We start from the raw sequence: 19,662 nt of genomic DNA on the forward strand, positions 1-19,662 counted from the left end.
AAACAAGGAGCTACCATGAAGGTCTACTGACATAGAAGAGTCCCAAAAAAAAATGATGAGCAAGAGAGTGCCAAAGGGGGTTCATCGAGTCAACGTACTGTAGACTAACCGATTTTGCATGGTGACATAGCACAAGGTCGAAAGAGAGCTATCAAAAGAGGTAAGACGATCTAGTAGGAGAGGTGCAAGAATAAGGTAGGGCATGTGGGAGCACAAAAAAGCTATGAAGAGTACAAGGTAATTGCCAATCATAGTCGCACTTAAGGTAACATCCAAGCATAGTTGCACTCATGGTAAAGGGTGAACGCGTGGTAAAATCGAAAACAAGATAGTGATAATCACAATGACAGCAAAAGAGCAAGAGAGTGCCAAAGGGGGTTCATCGAGTCAACATACTGTAGACTAACCGATTTTGCATGGTGACATAGCACAAGGTCGAAAGAGAGCTATCAAAAGAGGTAAGACGATTTAGTAGGAGAGGTGCAAGAATAAGGTAGGGCATGTGGGAGCACAAAAAAGCTATGAAGAGTACAAGGTAATTGCCAATCATAGTCGCACTTAAGGTAACATCCAAGCATAGTTGCACTCATGGTAAAGGGTGAACGTGTGGTAAAATCGAAAACAAGATAGTGATAATCACAATGACAGCAAAAGGGCAACAGACATGAAGCCACCGATGGATGCAAAAGAAGTAAAATGGGATGAGAAGCGATGCTCAAAGATACGCACGGATCATAGAGGGTTGAGGGACTTTGATTGCAATGATAAGTGCAAAGGATAGGACTTGAGTGGTCATACCATCTAGCTGACTTGAGAAGGAACCGCAGTCCTCATCATGACGGCACTTCTTGAGAGCCAGAGTATAATCGAATCCCGTATGGTTGCCACGAGGGTCTATACTATGTCACAAGAAAACGAAGGCAAAGTAGTAAGAGAATGAGGACTGTATGCATAGCCGAGCACTACCAAAGAGGTTGCAAGACACAATAGTCATAGTAGCATACTGTGTGTAGCTCGCTATCACACACAAATAATCATTTCAAAAGTTGGAGAGATGATCGACCATAAGCATCTGCTTGAGAGGCTACCATGGATAAGTGGGCACTAAGTCTAGCACGTAGAGAATATCCCAATCGGCACTGAGTACCTCTAAGCAAATCGATGAAACTAAACTAAGGAAGGTAGGGAGCAAGTGTAGTGGCATGACTACGTTTTGCCAAGGTGAAAGGGAGAAGAGAACTTCAGCAAGCTTATCAGCTAAGCAAAGGAAGATACCAAGGGAAGCACAATGATGCATCAGTGAGATGGCGACGAGGCAAGGAATACAAGGTGCAGTCTTTGGCAGGCAGCAAGGTGCGAGGGGAGCAGCTAAGCAAATAAAGAAGTCCAAGTTTGAGAAGTAAGCTATGAAGGAAGTCAGAAGGAGCAGTCTAATAAAGTTAGTGAAGATAAGCAGTGGCGTAACGGCACACGAAGAACAACGGCGATGGAGAAAACATAAGAGGTGGCAAGCAGTGGAGCAAATAGTTAGGTGGAGACAGGGTTAAATAAAAGGGGTTAGGTAAGTACAAGGTTAGTTAATGAAAGGGGTTCAAGAACTAGGCACGTCCATTAGAAAAATTAAAATTGTGTACAATTGTCACTTGTCTCAAGCTAGAATAAAATGATAACCATTAGCTTAATTTAGAAAATTCATAACTAAAAAAGGTGAAACTAAAAGGTTACGAGGACAAGATTTAAGTATGTAAAGAAAAAACGAGATAAAGAAGAACGTAATAGGACTAGTGCAAGGAAAAAATGAGATCAAATGAAATTAATTGTGAGTAGTAAGAGCGATGAATTTCTTATGTGTGTGTAAAAGGGAGAGAGTAAGCATTAAACCTACCATCACAATAGTGTGAGTTAATTAAGAAAATAGCAAAAGTAGGCATGTGTGTGTGTGAAGGGATTCCTTGTTCGAAACATCACCAACCATAGCTGGAGCCCTAGAAACCTTTGTAGTGAGGTCGAGAAGAAATCATTCAAGATGAGCTTATCCATAGGAATTAACAAGCAGATGCGCCAAATCTCACCCCAAGCTTGTGGATCATCCCACCCTTGGAAGAATGTCACCCTTATAATTACCTCCGATGCAGCAAGTAGCTCGATCACTGCACAGTGAGTAGAATTGGAATCCAAGCCTCCCAGTGTATCACTAGTTCTTCACCTTGAATCATCCATGGTGTATCATCCCACCCGTCATCTCCTTAAGCAATGCATTCTACAATTAGTGGTTGAAGATCGACATGAAGATCAAGAAAGAGATCTCGCCAATTGGTAGCCATAATGACTGGAGGACTAGGCACCAAATCCTTGAACTCGTTGAGAAGTGACATAAATATCCACCCTCCTCATGTAGCGTGCATCCAAGGAGTGAACTTGAAAAAGTTCAGAATCTACGATCTAGTATGAGATATGAATAGAGCACATGAAATGAAGTACTTTTGCTTTTTATAGCAAGAGGAAACTCCCTACGGTTAGAAAGTTACAGTTCATGAGATTCACCATATAAGCAATATCATTACACTTTCATCACTTCCTATTTGTTGGCCCATTGGTAAGTCTTCCTTTTGTGAATTGGGAGGTCTTGGGTTCAATTCTCACTCCTAAATAAAAAGAGAAGAGAGAAGAGGAGAGGAGAAGAGAAAGAGAAGAAGAAGAAGGGAAGGATAGGGACGTGAGATGTGTTCCAGTTTTGCAGGAGCCCAAGAACCCAAAAAATCAGTTGTGATCTGTCTGCGATACACGAATGCACGCACAGATGCGCCAGCTGCAACCAGGGGGCATGCAGGTTTTGTAGAAGCCCAAAAAATCTATCGCGACCAAAAAGACACAAGAACCCAGAGAATCAATCGCAATCTATCCGCGATGCACGAATGCATGCGCACATGCGCCAACCGCAAGCAGGGGGCACGTAGATGTTATAGATGCGCTTGGTACGACCAAAAGATTCGCCAGCCAGAATACGTGTAGATGCGCAAGAACCGCGAGTAGAAGGCACGCAGGTTGGAAGCGCAAAAGCAGGGGAGTTTTGTAGTCGTAGAGATAGAGAACCATGAGCAGAAGACACACAGATTGGAGGCACAGAAGCAAAGAACCACACAGGAAAGGTGTTGCAGTACTATACCCAGCCGTAGGAGTAACGAATTTTATGCCACTAGCCGTGGAGACTTCAATCCCAGCAGCCACACCAATTCTATTAACTAGAAAAGAAATCAAGGCATGAGGCTAGACGCTAAGCATGGCAACGCTCGAGGGCCATAGAGGAAATGGGAACATGAGGGGAGAAATGTTAACATGGGTGGGGAAAAGGGATTAGGAGGGGTGGGAATGAATAGGGGGACTATGGCATAAGGGGGAAGGAAGAGGGAGAAGAGGAGCATGTACATGATGGGAGGTGGAATGTAGAGATGGAGACATCAAGGGAAGAGAGTCATGCTTTATTTGAAAGGAAGGATTGGGGGGGGGGAATCAAAGTACTAGCTAGGTGGCTTTACAAGAATGAGCGTGTTACATCAAAGAATAGTCCCGTCCTTTTATAGCCAAGAGAGGGAGTCTCTCTCAATAAATGCATCCTCCCACATGCATGGTGTGTGTGGAAGAGTCTCCCATGTGGGCTAGGTGGGTATGCACTCTCAATTGTGTGCGACAACCCTTTGCCTCATTTTTTCACATAAATCAAACCCCATATCTCAAGTCTAAGATACTCCCTTGGTCTCTTTCCAATTTTATAATACACTCAAACATCTAAGGGACAAGTAGAGGGTTGGCATAAGGAGTCTTGCCACCTCATCCTACTTTCCCCATTATTTAACTCGCATTCTTTGACTATCTACACCCCCCCCACATGGGCCTATCCTACATGGAGGGAATAATCCAATATAATATCCATCTCCACCTATTTTATATTACTTCTCCCATGGTCCTTGGGCCATGTCTCACTAAATACAGGCATGGGACCGCCTAGGTGGAGGGGTGGCACATGGAGGAACCTGCCACCTTAACATTTTATAATATTACTACCATGGATTATGTACAACACACCTTATAGGTCCTCTTACGTGGAAGGGTGGCACATGGTCATGCCCTTCCACTTCAACCCTGGGCCCTATGCACACCATATTTTATTATAATATTGCCACACATACAAGCACACACACATATTTATGCCTTTTACCTTGGTCAAATTTATCCATAACTCTGTGTGTGTGTGTGTGTGTGTGTGTGTGTTTATTTATTTATATATATTGCTTTTTACATTTATAACACACACACACACACATGTATGTATATACACATCTATTTATTTATTTATATTTAAGACAAAAGAAGAGAAAACTTCTAGCTAATCATTAATTAACAAGACATAATTAGAGAAACATAACTCACAGACTTTATTCTTAAAGATAGATGAGGAGCAGAAGAACTACGAGCACCGATGAGATTGTTGAGAAACCATCTCAACATCATGTGTTCAATATTGTGCATAGCACTCACACATAGAGTGCTATAAAGGAAAGGGTTAGATTCCTTAACCCTAACCCTAAAGGGGTTTGTATATATTCTACATTTTCAACTAAATCTAGTGTGCAGTTAGTTATTTGTGGTGTGCCCTCTCTCCTCGTCTCCACTCTTCTCCTCTCCTCTCTCCATATTTGTTTATGGTATCAGTGCTCCGTTGCCTTTCGCTAAGGCATTGCAATTCGTATGAGAGTGTGTGAGAGATTGAGCAATTGAGAGTTCTTGGGTGAGATTTCATGAGTTTATTTCTTCTCTTTCGTGAGAGAAAAATTCCATTCATTATGAAAATTTCAGTCCATCCATTTTATGAGAGATTCATTGTCCGCGAGAGGGAGATATAGGAGTTCAATTGATCGTAGAGAGAGAGAGACTATTCTCCTTGAGAGATTAGGTCCATTGTGAGATTGAGAGAGTTTAGAGGGGTTCATCTCTATTTCTAAGAGAGAGAATTTTGAGAGTAAGTAGTATTCTAAGTAGCTACTCATAATACTAGAAGTGGTTGCTCATAGAAAGCTTCAGCAACGACCTACAACAACAACTACTGTGACCTAAGGAGTCGACTCTTATCTCAAGCAAGCATCTAGAAATAGCCTACACAAAGCAAGGCAGCTCACCTACGTCCCAGCTTCCACGACTTCAACAACAAGCCTCAGCATTGTAACTGTAGCAGCGCAAAAGATATAAGACTCCAAAGTCTTCACGTAATGGCTCAGGGACTCCTAGTAGAATCTTTACCAATGTCCAACCCCTACAACCTCTATGGGCCTTCCTTCAACCGATAGCTAGCGAGCCTGGCAAATCATGACGGCTTCCATAGCAGTGGGGCGGCAGCCCCATCTATGACCACAGTACGAGCTCCACGCTTTCGACGCCATGCTCTAGCCTCGACACACAGTAGCCGTCAACGAAATAGCCAGCTCCAGTTCCAACCAACTACATACAACCTCAGCCGCTTAACTCTGCAACCTACAATTCCTCATCAATGAAGTGGCCAGCTTAGTGCCATGTCATCAGTCCTAGTGCCATGTCAGCATCCTTATCCTCTATACACGTCAGCAGGTCCAGTCAGCCTGCCAACTCAACAGAGTCCATGTCATTATTGCCATGTGTCCAGCCATGTGGTAGTCCCTTGTCAAGCACACTTATCACTTCCCAACAGCTCCAAAACCAAAATATGGCAATTGGAATTTCGAAACTACTGTTTCTTTGAAAAGTTTGCGAAGCATGTTGCTTCGGTAAGCAAAAGTAAACCAATTTTAGAAGAAGCACTTCTCGGGCACAAGGTATTCTTTACAGCAGATATTGTTGGGTCTACTTTTTGAAAGAGAAATCTGAAGTCCTTTCTAGATTTCAAGAATTCAAAGCCATTGTTGAAACCAGACCGGTAGAATGATCAAAGTAATAAGATCAAACAGAGGAGGTGAATACATGTCTTCAATATTCATGAACTTTTGCAGAAGTAATGGTATCCGAAGACAATTCATTTGTGCGAATACTGCTCAGCAGAATGCAAGAGCTAAAAGGAAGAACGGTACTTTAGCAAACACTGCTAGAGCAATGCTCAGTGAGAAGCATCTTCCGAATCAGTTTTGGACAGAAGCAATTGCCACTGCAAACTACTTAATCGGCTTCGAACCAAACCAATTCATGGTATGACACCTTATGAAGCATTCACTAGACACAAGCCACACATTGGGCATCTTAGCACATTTGGTTGCATAGCATATGCCCACATACATGACGATCATCACAAAAAATTGGATGTGAAGTCATGCAAATGCATCATGGGTGGCTATAGTGAAGAAAGCAAAGCATACAAGCTGTATGATCCCATGAACCGAAAGTTCATTATCTCTAGAGATGTAATTTTTGATGAAGTATCATAATGGAAAACATCGAATTCTCAAGAGATGGACACATGGATTACAAAGTCATCTACAGAAAAGGTTGATGAAGAAGAGCAAGAATTTCCAGAGACAACCGAGAAGAGCAGCAACTCAGACAGCCTACTACCAATGCAATTTTGATTGAAACTACCAATTATGCTCTTATGACTACCATCATGGTTACAAAAGAGCCAATGTACTTCGAAGATGCAGTTGACAAGCCTGAATGGAAAACTACTATGAATGAAGAAATGAAGCTTTGTACAAGAATAATACTTGGGATTTATGTGACCTTCCACCAGGAAAGAAGGGCATCGTAAACAAATGGGTTTACAAAGTGAAGTACAATCCAGATGGAAGCATTAAAAGATACGAAGCCAAACTACTTGCAAAAGAATTTGCACATCAATATGGTTAAGACTATGATGAGACTTATGCTCTAATAGCAAAGATGGATTCCATACGGTCCTTGATATCACTAGCGACACTCAGCAGATGGAATGTGTACCAGCTAGATGTCAAGAATGCTTTTCTCAATCATTACCTAGACGAGGAAGTCTACATGCAACAACCAACAGGTTCTGGTCAACCAAGGAAAGAGAATGAGGTGTGCCATCTCAAGAAAAGTCTTTATGGCTTAAAGCAAGCACCCAGAAGTTGGTACAGCAAAATCCACAAGTATTTTTCTAGCCTTGGATACATGAAGTCCAATGCAGATCATACTCTCTACTACAAAGTTCAAGGGGAAGACATCACTATTGCACTTGTACATAGATGATCTAATTGTGATCGGAAGCAATGATAGATTTATCAAGAAGTTGAAACAAGACTTACCTTACTGAGTTCAACATTAAAGACCTTGGACTTATGCACTATTATCTTGCAATTGAGTTTTGGAGAGATTCGAAAAGCACCTTCATGAGTTAGCTAAAATATGTTGGCATTCTCTAGAAGAAGTTTCATATTGCAGATTGCAAGATCGCATCCACTCCCATGGAACAAAGTCTGAAACTTATTAAAGATTTTAAAAAGCCTACCATCAATGACAGGTACTATCAACAACTCATCGAATCTCTTATATATATGACTATCACACAGCTAGATATTTATTATTCAGTAAGCTCACTAGCACAGTTTATGGCAAATCCAAAACAATCTCACTGGAAAGTCTTAAGGTACATCAGAGGAACAAGACAATTTAGAATAGAATACAAAGAAAGTCATCCAAGGTTGCATGGATATTGTGACTGTGACTATGCATGGAATCATGAGACGAGGAGATCCACAGAAGGATATGCATTTTTCCTTGGTCAAGGTGCTATATCATGGTTGTCAAACAAGCAACCAACTGTTTCTTTATCTTCAACTGAAGCAAAATATAGGGCACTCACAACAGGTGCATGTGAAGCTATATGGCTCAGAAGGCTATTGTCCAAAACAGATTACTTTGATGAATCAAAGCCAACAACAATATGGCTCAAAAGACTATTGTCAGAAATAGATTACTTTGATAAATCAAAGCCAACAACAATATACTGTGATAATCAATCAGCTCAAACATTGGCCAAGATTCCAATATATCACTCCAAGACAAAGCACATTCATGTTAGAGAGCACTCATCAGAGAAAGAGTGCTAGTTGGTGACATCACACAACAGCATTGTGATACTAGGAAAGTAAATGTTGCAAACATCTTTACCAAACCACTTGGCAAAGAGCTTTTCGAGAAGCACCGACAAGATCTTGGTTTGAGACAAAGGAAGGACATTCCCATTAAAGGGGTGTGATGGAATGTAATGTTCAATCCTTCTTCGATTCCCCAGAATCATGATCTTGAGGGGGAAGGCCTACTTCATGATGTTGATCTTGAGGGAAGGTATTGAGAAACCATCTCAACATCATGTGTTCAATAGTGTGCATAGCATTAACACATAGAGTGCTATAAAGGAAAGGGTTAGATACCCTAACCCTAACTCTAAAGGGGTTTGTATATATTCTACATTTTCAACTAAATCTAGTATATAGTTAGTCATTTGTGGTGTGCTCTCTAGCTATGCCCTCTCTCAAACGCAAGACCATGAGGAAGAAGCATATGCCACGCCACCAAAGTTCTCATTAATCCAATGAAAGAGACCATAAAGCAAACCTACCAGCAACAAAGAAGCCATAGGGAAATGCTAAAAATGAGCATAAAATTGAAAAGCTAAGAAGGGTGAGAAGTACCGTCCTTGCTCTAGTTAGTACAAGGACAAAGCAAAATATAAACATTCATATAAAGTAAATCCTCTGATACTATTTTTATGTTTTGATCTCTTGATCACTCAACCTATGCAAGGCTTGTTTTACTCCAGACACATTGCACCAAAAGTCATCAAAAGAATCCTAGCCTCACGATCACATATCATGTTCATGCTCCTCACATAAGGATAATGACCCAAAATAACATAGGCGCTATTTCCATGTCATCTTCTCTAGATCAAGTGCAGACTCAGGAAAGCACTCTCAAATACATGGTCCCCTCTGATAAGAACGAACGTAGTCATCTCTCTCTGTGAGGGACTGGCCCAATACTCGAACCCTCAACTTAGAAGGTTGTTGCTCTATCCAACTGACCTGCAAATGATGTACATTACTAACCACTTTGCAAAGAAAAAATGGGAACAATTTCACCACACCTTCCTTCTACTAGAGAGATGCAATCCTAAATCTTGTGTAGTTATGCGCTTCAACATATTCATACAACCAAAGACCAAATGGATACTATCTCATAAGAGGTCGCAAGTGTGACACTCTCGCTCAAGCACCAAGGGAGCTCAATCCTCATTGAGCCAAATGAAAGAGAAGAATGGAAAGGATGTGAGGATGGAAGAGGAGGCTCAAAGGGAGGTAAAGCTCAATGGTGGAGTGGAGGTGGAGGTGAGGCCTAAGGCCAACCCTGTGACCCATCAAGCCCACAGCAACACCACCTCCACTAGCCGCTCAAACAGTGTTCCTCTCGTATCAAGAAAGAAGTGAATGGTTTTCTTCATCACATCTTGGAGGTCTGTTGGCAAGCTATAAAGCTTGACTCCACCATCTTTACTAATTTGAGCATTGGGGTATACATCTAAAATATCTTGTCTCTTCCACTGCTTCTCGAAAAATTGTGCTTGCAAATTGCCTCCAGAACTCAAGATTTAGAGATAGATTTTGGGAGAAACCCTTCCGGTGTGTTTCCTTAGGATCGTGTCTGAGTGCTTTTTGGCGTGGAAACCATAAGGTTTACTACGATTGGAAGGATGAGTCATCACCATCAAAAACTCAAGAGTAAACACTTGATGAAGCCACAAGGCACCCTACCTAGAGGACAGTACAACATGGAAACTCAAGATGTTCAACCTAGTCGATATGTACAAATGAATCGGACTCTTAGCATCTTGGGGGATGAGCACTTTCGTATTCAGCATTATCAAGAGACATGAGATAGAGAGAGAGAGAGAGAGAGAGAGAGAGAGAGAGGAAGTAAAGAAGAATGAAGATGCTTTCACCCAATTCCCTTTTCCAACAGCCCTGGCTGAGTAACACAATTGTTAGAGACGTATCTTGCTTGCATCCCTGTCTCGAGAGGCAAGAAGGGGGGTGCGTATGGAAGAGTTGCAAGCAATGAATGAATGACACTATATGAGAAAGAATCTCAAACAAGCAAATGAGAAGATTAGTATACTTGTAAGGGGAGAACAGCAAGAGAACGTGCACATTTTCTTTTGGCTTCAGAAAAGAGTAATACATCAAATGCGGGGGGGGGGGGGGGGGGGCATGCCCATCAATCCGTCTCTGCCCCTAAGGGCACTGAAGAAGCTGCGATCCACAACGACTCAGACTGGGGAGATGTTTACCTGTGTGCAAGCCTAATAGTGATATGTTTTCCCTGAAACTCAGAGAATGTCTGACATTATTTTCACTTGAAACCCCAAAAAAACTTGTGGAGGAGATGATCAAAAAGCTTTGTTTCCTGACTCCTTCAATAGATTTTGGAGACTAAGTTTGGTTTCCTCTTTGAGAAGAAGGCTCTTCCATGCTTAGGGAACCACAAAGTCAGAAGTTTGGTAGACAGCTCAAGGGGGAATTCTAGGCACAGGCTGCTGATCGCCGAGATCATCCTCAGGGGATCTGATCTGAGCAGCACACACACACACACATTGGAGAAGCTTCACACGTGGCATTAACCTAACAGTGGAATTTGCCTCGTGTCTCCATGTGCCACGTCGCACGATAGACTAGCCAGTTTTTTGACATGTGACAGATAAGGTCACCTACATACCCCCCCGGGGACACATGGTAGATAGGCCAAATCAACAGTATGCCATGTGAAACCCTGATCAAAAGTTAACAGTATTTCGTTTTAGTGGCATAGCTAGATATGTGTGCAAGCAAAAGGAGTCAACCAACTAGAGTAACTCTTTTAATTTTCTTTTTCATTTCAGACCTTTCATTTTATTTAAGCTTATTTTTCTGTGGAAGTACTTCTGTGTCGGATGAAGCTCTTCACATTGTAAGGCATTGTAAGCAAGTGGGCAGCAAAGGAGAAACGCAAGGCAATCAAAGCAAATGATAGAGACAAACCTCTATTCACAGCTGGAAACGAACAGTGAAGGGGAAACACATAGCAAACAAAACAAATGATAGAGATGAGCCTCTATTCATGTTTTATGTGCATGACAGCTTTCGAAGTACACGAGTACTTAACAGGAAAACAAAGTTGGAATGCTTGGCTCCTCTCTCCTCTCTCTCTCTCTCTCTCTCTCAAATTGCGCATAAGTACTTCCATGTGGGATGACGCTCTCCACATTGTAAGATAAGACATTGTAAGCAAACAACCAAAGATGCACCTTGTAAGCTTTTCCGAGTGCACAATCTCGGAATGCTTGGCCTCTCTCTCTCTCTCTCTCTCTCTCTCTCTCTCTCTCTCTCTCTCAGATACAAAGGTGGATATGATATCATGGTGGTTCGGTATGTTTGCCTTACCAATCCTTGCTTTCCGTTGAAGCTTTAAAGACGAGGGAAGTTTTGGTTTGTTTGCCTCATCATTCCAGTAAATGCCCTCTGCCCTCATTATCTTCTTGTCTTCTTGAATGAAATAAAGGACATGTTTTTACTTTCCTGCTGTTATCCTCAATGTTCTGCAAATAAAAATACATAGGGGGGCATCAAGAGTGAGAAATGTTCCAAGTGGCCACTGTAGGTGGCTCCAATCAGAGGTATTTGAGACATGGCTCATGTCATATGGTTCACAATTTAACTAGTGTATAGGGGCCATCTCACATGTTGCATGGTGCAACTATATTTCCGGAGCCGTATATAGACAAAAGAGGCAAGGCAAGAACACAACTATATCTAACAAGGTGCCAACACGCATGCCCAATGGGGGTGCGGACCTGGGTCCAACATTCTGGAAGGATCATATGCAAAGTGGAGGTATAATTAGCTGTAATGCCTTTCCTATGTGCCCATCTCTTCTCATGCCTGTCAATTTCGTTGCTTGCGTTTAAATTTCATTATTAGCATTCAGGTGTACACATTCACAAAAGAACGTCCAAAGCATCTCCAAGGCATCATTTTCTGTTCTTGGAAACAAGAGAGCAACTTCCTGTCATCTCAAATCAACTCACTCCTTAACAAAGTAATGCACTAATGGTAACATATCGTATGCAGTTGAGGTAACCGAGAGTGAATCAGTAAGACATTCACAATAAAATGATGTGAGATTAACACACAGAATTAACAATAAGAGTCCAGTTGGAAGAGACAAAACCATATGGTGAGGCTGAGTGGATAGCTAAATAAAAGCCTCGCCCTTACCAGAGATGAGAACAAAAGAAAAGACACAAAAAGAACAAGCATACTTCCAACTAAAAAAGTAAAACCATAAGATTAAGGTGAGAAATAGAAAGAGAGTCCAGTATTTGAGGAAGTTGCAACAACATGCTCAAAGTAGGGATACTTGCAACATCATGTCCAACTATGTAAGTAAAAGCATAAGGTTGAGGTCAGAAACGGAAATAGAGTCTGTTGTTTGAGGGAGTTGCTGCAACAACAAGCTCAAAGCAGTATACTGGGGATACTTCCAACATCATGTCCAAGTATATATAAATAAAACCATAAGATTAAGGTGAGAAACAGAGAGAAAGTCTGTTACTTGAGGGAGTTGTTTCAACAACAAGCTCAAAGTAGTCTAATAGGGAAAGCAACTTTGGTCAGAAATCATCTGACAGAGAGCAACAGAACATGCTAGGTTTGTCTGAAGTTACTCAATTCTCATCAGCTCCTCCTGTTGTCTTCTATCAAATAGGAGCGGGCTTTTGAAATTAGAATGTTGTTCTCCAGGCACATAGACCAGCATGTTTACGGAAATGTCTCAAGATGCTAATCTTCTGTTCTCCTCAGCGAACCTTCAATGGAGATCCTTGGAAGAGCTCTGTGCTGTTCGACACTCCACAGGAGCTCCTCCTCCTGCGTGGAGAAAGCGCAGCAGTGAGCAAATCCTCATCTATATCGAGTGTCACCATCGATTTCCTCTTGTTCACCGTCTCCCTCCTCGGCTTTGACGTAGCTGCTTGCTCTTGTTCCTCCATCTTCCTCCTGCCTTCTGGAGGACCCGGGGATTGGCTGACGATCGCCTGTGCCTCGTCCATCACGCTCGGATTGTCATCCACTGCGTACAGTATCCTCTGGATTGCCGTTACAATCTGTACGGCACACAACCGGAACATAAGCCAAAGCCCCTTCCATAGCTTACCTCATTGCACACAGTACCCAACAGAATGAAGAACCTGGCTTTGCTTATTTTCGAAGGTGTCTAGACAACCAAAAAGATAAGATACAGCAGTTTCGTGTCTGCAAAGATCAGTACCGGTAGATGCTCTAGATCTGGGTTCTGACAGAGGATTTCGATGTCGCGCAGCTTAGTGAAATAGAAATCGCGCTCTTTCTCTAGGCTGTCAACGGAAAGCTTCAATTCTGTAACCTGATGCAGCCGATCAAATGAGACAGAAAATCATTGCGAATTTATATGGCAAATACAACAAAGCTGGGCAGAAAAGGCACACCAAACCAAAATGCAAATGCCCTCGCACGCGCAAGACACACAAACACGCAAACCTGTTCCGCTTGCTGCTCATATTGTGACGCAGGAACCATAGGCACAGCAGGAGCAGATGGAGCAACCGCTGCGGTCGCTGGAAAGGACGTCCTTGAATTTTTGCTGGCTGTATAACCGAAAACATCTTCAGCTTAAAGCCTCCGCAATCGATACAAGTCGGCTGTTTTTAAAACTTCAATCTATTTTACCAGAGGACGGTACTTCAACCCGTCTTGCTGCAGCAGCTGCGATCGGCCTTGCAGCAGCTTGAGCCGCCTTGGATGCAGCCATTGTTGTAGTTACTGCAGGGGCCTTCTTGTTGGCCTCCTTGCCTCCCTTGCAGGCTTCCCTTCTTTCGGATGGATTGTAGCTGCGACATCAAACAAAAGTTCAGCAACGCAGAGACGAAGAACACAGCTCCTCAGATTTTAGAATGCCTCGCCGGAGCAGACATGAAAGCTTACTTATGAACAAGTCCTCCATTGATCGAGTCGCAGTATCTCTTCAACCACTGCATGAACTCCAAGTTGTCCAGCGGCCTTCCTTTAACCAGTTTGGAGACCTCGATGTGCTGCGAGAGGCACAATAACAGCTCAGTTACAAAATCAGCTGCAGTTGTTGAAGATGATGCAAAAGCATTCAGTCTCTCAAACTCGATTACAAGCCTCACCTTCCCTATCTTCAGCTTGTTAAAGACGTCCTGGAGCACCTTGTAATTCTGAATCATATCATACTCCGTCTTCGCATCGAAATTAACCTGCTTACAGCTTCCATTTCAGAGCAATTCTTCGCCTGAGATTCAGAAAGGCCGGACAGTATCTGAAGCGCACAAATGTACCTTATGCATGGGAACCGTCCCAGGGTGAGTGGCATCCAGGAGCTGGCAGTACACTGCTCCAGAGGCGGCCTGCGGATCAAAGAACTCGCTGTGAGGATCGAAGGTGCGCAAAACGAGAAAAGGAACCGATGAAAGGGCAAAACCAGAAGCGAAAGGGGAGGGAAAGGGAGGCAAGAAGGGGAAGAAGAACCTCTTCGACTTTGGTAAGGCCGAGGAGGAGGGTGGAGTTGATCCAGTGGAGGATTTCGTTACGGCCAACGAAGTAGGCACCGTCCATGATGCCAATATTGGCAGCAGCCATGGAAATGGAGGATGGGAGAGGATGCAAGGGAGGGGATGAAGAAGGTGAAGAAAATGAAAAAGCAAAGAAAAGAAGAAGATGAAGACGAAGATGAAGAAGATGAAGATGATGAAGAAGAAAAAGAGACCTCCATTTCCAACAGTCATACCACCCATTTGAATTCTAGCCGTTGCTTCACCCTAACCCACCCCTTCTAACCTCCACACTATTCTCGTATACAACACACGAGTCTCATATCTCGCACACCCCCTCCCTTATGCTTGTTTGCCCACCACTTGTCCTTACACTCCTTGTCGCACTTCAAAAGCACCACTCATCCGGTCGCCCAAACATGGCGCACGCATCAGGGAGGTTCCGCACCCCCCTCTCGCCCAACTATGTCCGCTCGAATCGTCGTTCACACCACTTGAACGACAGATTTTCAGACAGACCTGCCCGTTTTTTACATCCCCAAGCCATTGGGTTGGTGTGCCTGTTGGCACCAATATTATCACTTCACGCACGTTGAATTACAGTTGCCCACTCGACGGGCGGCCTCATGCAGAGTCCGAGCCCTCGTTTTGATTGGTCCAACTCGATGCACGCACCTTCCCGTCAGCCTCCGAGGTTGTTTGAGCGGGTGGTGTGAACCCCCCCGTCAAACTCCTTCCCACCAATAAGAGCCCTTCCACTTAGACCATATACACAGTTTTTAAGTTGTCTAATAAATGTTTCTTCTTAAGTCCTCCCAATGTTACACACCAAATTAGTAACAAGTCCTACATTTTGCAAGAATGTGATAACACCTATGTTGTTTGAGGGAAGGGACTATTCATTGGTTGGTGCAAGTTCAAATGTTCCTGATTTGTTGGTGCGAGCTCTAATCAGGAAAAATGCATATCCTTGTGTCGATCTCTTGGTCTCATGATCTTTGGCATAGTCACTATCACAATATCCATGCAACCTTGATGACTTCCTATGTATTCTATCCCAAACAGTCTTGTACCTCTGATGTATCTCAAGACTCTTTTGGCTGCATTCTAGTGAGACTATTTTGGATTTGCCATAAACTATGCAAGTGAACTTACTGCTTAACAAATATCTAGCCGTGTGATAGTCAGATATATAGGAGATCCGATGAGCTTCTTGTAATACCTGTCATTGACTGTAGGCTTTTCTAAATCTTTTGTAAGTTTCAAACTCTGTTCCATGGGAGTGGCTGCAATCTTGCAATCTACCATATGAAACTTCTTCAGGAGACTACTGTCAACGTATTTGAGCTGACTCATAAAGGTGCTGTTTGAATCTCTCAAGAACTCAATACCAAGATCCTGGTTCAACATATCCTGCTGGTTGTTGCATGTAGACTTCCTCATCTAGGTGACCATTGAGAAATGCATTCTTAACATCGAACTAGTACACATTTCATCTGGTGAGTGTCGCTAATGATATCAAGAAATTATGGAATCCATCTTTGCTACTAGAGCATAAGTCTCATCATAGTCTTGACCATACTATTGTGAAATTCCTTTTGCAACTAGTGTGGCTTTGTATCTTTCAATGCTTCCATCTGGATTGTACTTCACTTTGTATACCCATTTGTTTGCTATGGCCTTCTTTCTTGGTGGAAGGTCACATAATTCCCAAGTGTTGTTCTTGTACAAAGATTCCATTTCTTCATTCATAGTAGTTTGCTATTTTGGCTTGTCAACTACATCGATTGGCTACACCTAAGTAAACGTTGACCCTGAGGATGATGTTGATGCTGATTCTGACTTTGATGATGATTTTGTTATGGATGATGACCACTTCGCTGGAATGATCTACCTCTGCCTCTGCTTGTATCTAAAGCTGTGAATGCTTGATCATTGGAATGACCTTTGCGTGCATGAATGGCCTAAGTCTTGAGTTCTTCACCAACTAAAATCGACCAAAGTTCTTCCAGTGCATCGGAATTTGCCCTTGAATGGAAATCCTCTAGACTAGATTCTCGTATCCCTCTCCTAGTCCATTCAGGATGACTTGAACCATTTCTACGGGATTCATAGTCTCTCCTACTACTGCGAGTTGATTGTTGTAATCTTTAATCCTGAGTACGTAAGCATCACTGGTTTTACTACTGTTGCAAAAACTCTAGTTTATCTGGTTTCTCAGTGTGAGAATCCCAGAAGTCTTCTTGGACTCGTAGAGAGATGCAAACATATCCCATGCTTCTTTTGATGTCTTGACTGTGTTGAGTTGTCCTAGCATGACATCTTGCACATTTTGCTTGATCAGATGATATGCATACTTGTCTTTCTTGTCCCATTCTGCTTGTGCTCATGCAATGGCAGGATCTGCTATAGGTGCAAAAATTGTTTGTGTACCTAGAGAACTCGTTGTAGAACCCGTTGCTGGTGTTGTGACAATAGGTGGAGTAGAGCTACTGTTGGGGTTGAATCGTCCAATGGTCTAGGTGTAGATCCATTGACATACTCTATTTGTATTGAAGTACATCTTGTTTCTTCCTTTATTTTTATGGGAAAAGGTTTTTATTATGCTTGGTGTTCTTTGACTGAGGTGGTGGAGAGCCTTAGCCATGCTAGTGTTCCTGGGGCTGGTTTCTTTGCCTACGTGATGCCCTCAGATCCACTTTTTGATCCGACTGCTTCTCTGCTCACTCATTATCCACTTTGGATTACTCTAAAAGCGATGCTTGTTCCTCTTCTTCCGCATCTTACTACCCTTGCAGTGCTTTTGGGGAGGCCTCTACATGTTCCAAGACAGGAGTTTCTATAGGCCACTCAAGATGTTGGCATTTGTATTTTATGGGATATGCTATACTCGGTGCCCTCTTCTCTGGATCTAGATTTGGGATTTGTTCATCCTTTGCGCATCCGGCTGTAGTTTACATCTTTTCCTATAGCTTGTTATCAGTGCCGTCAGGTTGGTCATTTCGCACAAGCTTGCCTTTTTGTTGTTAGGAACACTCCTACTCCTTCCTCAGCTGTCAAGATTCCTGTACCTTCTCCTCCGGTGTCTGCTATGGCTTCCCTGGATAAGCTTTCTTTTTTTGCTCCAAAGCACTATTGGAGGAAGGTAGATAAATCCAAGTATGATCTTTTTGTTACTGCAACAATTCAGGCTTCCTCTCCTATTGAGCACCATCAGCCTCTTTCTCCTAAGGATATGGATGTGCCTTTTGAAGAAGGGATTATACAGGATGTTCCTGCTACCTCTCAAGTTGATACCCTCACTGAAGCTAACATGATGGGTCATGATGGTCATGATTTGTCTGATGTAGCTCTTTCATTAGATGTTGCTTCTTTAGAGAGTACATATGGTGATCCAGTTCACATGCTTGTGAAGATTGTGCCAGAGTCTATTTCTGTTCAAGATGCAGATGCTTCTTTTTCGTTGGAGTCTTTTCATCCTATGTTGCAATAGGTTTTGGACCCTGTGATTCAAAATTTCAGTCTCTTTGCTTATATTAAAAAGAATCGCAAGGGCAAAAAACAGGTGGTTTTTATTGACGGTGCAGTTTCTTCACTGCATCTCTTTTTACAAAGCAACAATCTTAAACTGGAGGATGTTGTGTTTGATCCTCCTTTAGTTTGATCTTGCAACTTTTTACTTGGCTGCCTCATGACTTTTGCTCTGAGGCTTTACTTGTAAATTTTTCCTTTGTACTTATTGGTGGGTTTCCACCTCTTTTTGGGGTTTCCCCCACATAAATATAAGATTTCACTAAGAAATGGGTGTGTTTGTGTGTGTGTGCATGTGCATGTGTGTGTGCGTGTGTGTGCATACATGCATAGAGCACACACACACACACACACACACACACATACACGTATGCATGCACACATAAAATGGAAGACATAAAGATGGTTTATGTAGACATCCAATGAATTCATTACATGGAAGCATATGGATAGTACATGGCTAGACTTTGTAGAGTACAAACAAAATGTTTAATTAGCTCTTGCATGGTTGGCAACTATAATCCACCACCATGAGTGGAAACCAAGAACTTCTAGAGCTATCAATTTTAATATCAAATCCAATACAAAAATCTTTTTTAAAAAAATTGTCTATTTGTAGCTAAATGCAATAATAATTTACATATTAAATTTATATCTTTTTTCAATTTGTTCAAATCTATGCATTATTATGCTATCGCTTTAGAAAGAAGTGTAGATGATGATATTTAACTTATGTCTAGGATTCTGTTAGATGAGCTTAAGGCCTATGGGATGGAGTAAAACTATATTATTTGAGAAGAAGCACACCTTTGGTAATTTTCTCACTTATCTTCATAATATTTTTCAAATGAAATATAATCAATTTGTAAATTATGTTAAAAAATAGTATGGATAATTGAATCGATCATAGAAAAAACAACAATGCTAGTTAAAAGTCACAAAATCAAAGCTATCCAACCCCATGCATAAGGCTTAGCATGTCAAAAGAATGCACAAAAAGGAGAGAGAGAGATTAAGTGATGAAGTTGAGATGCCGTCAAAGTAACAATATATGTGTTTGGCCAAACAATACAATATTTTTTCAAACAAGAAGAAAATATGTAGGTTGTTGATGGGATGCAAGCAATAGGATTACATTAAACACACGCTTGATGCAAGATAGTAATATTTTGTTTTCCAATGTCTTCGCTAGTCTCTTTTCATTTAAGCTAGATTTGGTTATCTTGGAAATGAATTTTTGATTATTAGAGAGAGAGAGAGAGAGAGAGAGAGAGAGAGAGAGAGAGAGATGAACTAAAGTCTTTTAAGACATGTTGGTTAGAAGAGACAAGCTCAATAATGCTAACTAGCCTACCAAAATTGCTACACCAACGATAATTGTGGAAGCCTATGGCTTGGTTATCGAAAGGAGGGAAGCCATAAGGGCTCAAGAATGCTTGCACTAGTGCGATTGAATGGTTAGGATTTAGGGGAATTACTATGTGTAGGCATTAACAAAAGGGTGCAAAACAAAATGG

At 42.0% G+C, this 19,662-nt stretch overlaps 1 protein-coding gene across 1 annotated transcript; it reads right to left on the bottom strand.

Annotated features, from left to right (window-relative positions):
- Window positions 1-12,372: 12,372 nt before the first annotated feature.
- Window positions 12,373-14,798, bottom strand: LOC147900017 (microtubule-associated protein RP/EB family member 1A-like). Its single transcript, XM_087376790.1, has 8 exons — window positions 14,592-14,798; window positions 14,402-14,470; window positions 14,234-14,320; window positions 14,028-14,134; window positions 13,773-13,933; window positions 13,584-13,690; window positions 13,336-13,449; window positions 12,373-13,171 (listed from the first exon to the last, which is right to left on the bottom strand). The coding sequence occupies exons 1-8, from the start codon at window positions 14,700-14,702 to the stop codon at window positions 12,866-12,868; spliced, it is 1,062 nt and encodes a 353-aa protein (XP_087232916.1). The 5' UTR covers window positions 14,703-14,798; the 3' UTR covers window positions 12,373-12,865.
- Window positions 14,799-19,662: the final 4,864 nt, after the last annotated feature.

The sequence above is a fragment of the Dipteris shenzhenensis genome, chromosome 7 (genome assembly GCF_047967505.1).
Source record: "Dipteris shenzhenensis isolate YYH24624 ecotype China chromosome 7, Dip_SZ_1.0, whole genome shotgun sequence".
In the NCBI taxonomy this organism is placed as follows: domain Eukaryota; kingdom Viridiplantae; phylum Streptophyta; class Polypodiopsida; order Gleicheniales; family Dipteridaceae; genus Dipteris; species Dipteris shenzhenensis.

What these genes read in the sequence shown, in the direction of transcription:
- LOC147900017 (XM_087376790.1), bottom strand. Translation starts at nt 14,702, where the DNA reads ATGGCTGCTGCCAATATTGGCATCATGGACGGTGCCTACTTCGTTGGC. An exon ending in GCCTTACCAAAGTCGAAGAG is followed by an intron (nt 14,471 to 14,591) that starts GTTCTTCTTCCC and finishes TTTGATCCGCAG; the next exon opens with GCCGCCTCTGGAGCAGTGTA. An exon ending in CAGATCTAGAGCATCTACCG is followed by an intron (nt 13,172 to 13,335) that starts GTACTGATCTTT and finishes TGTGCCGTACAG; the next exon opens with ATTGTAACGGCAATCCAGAG.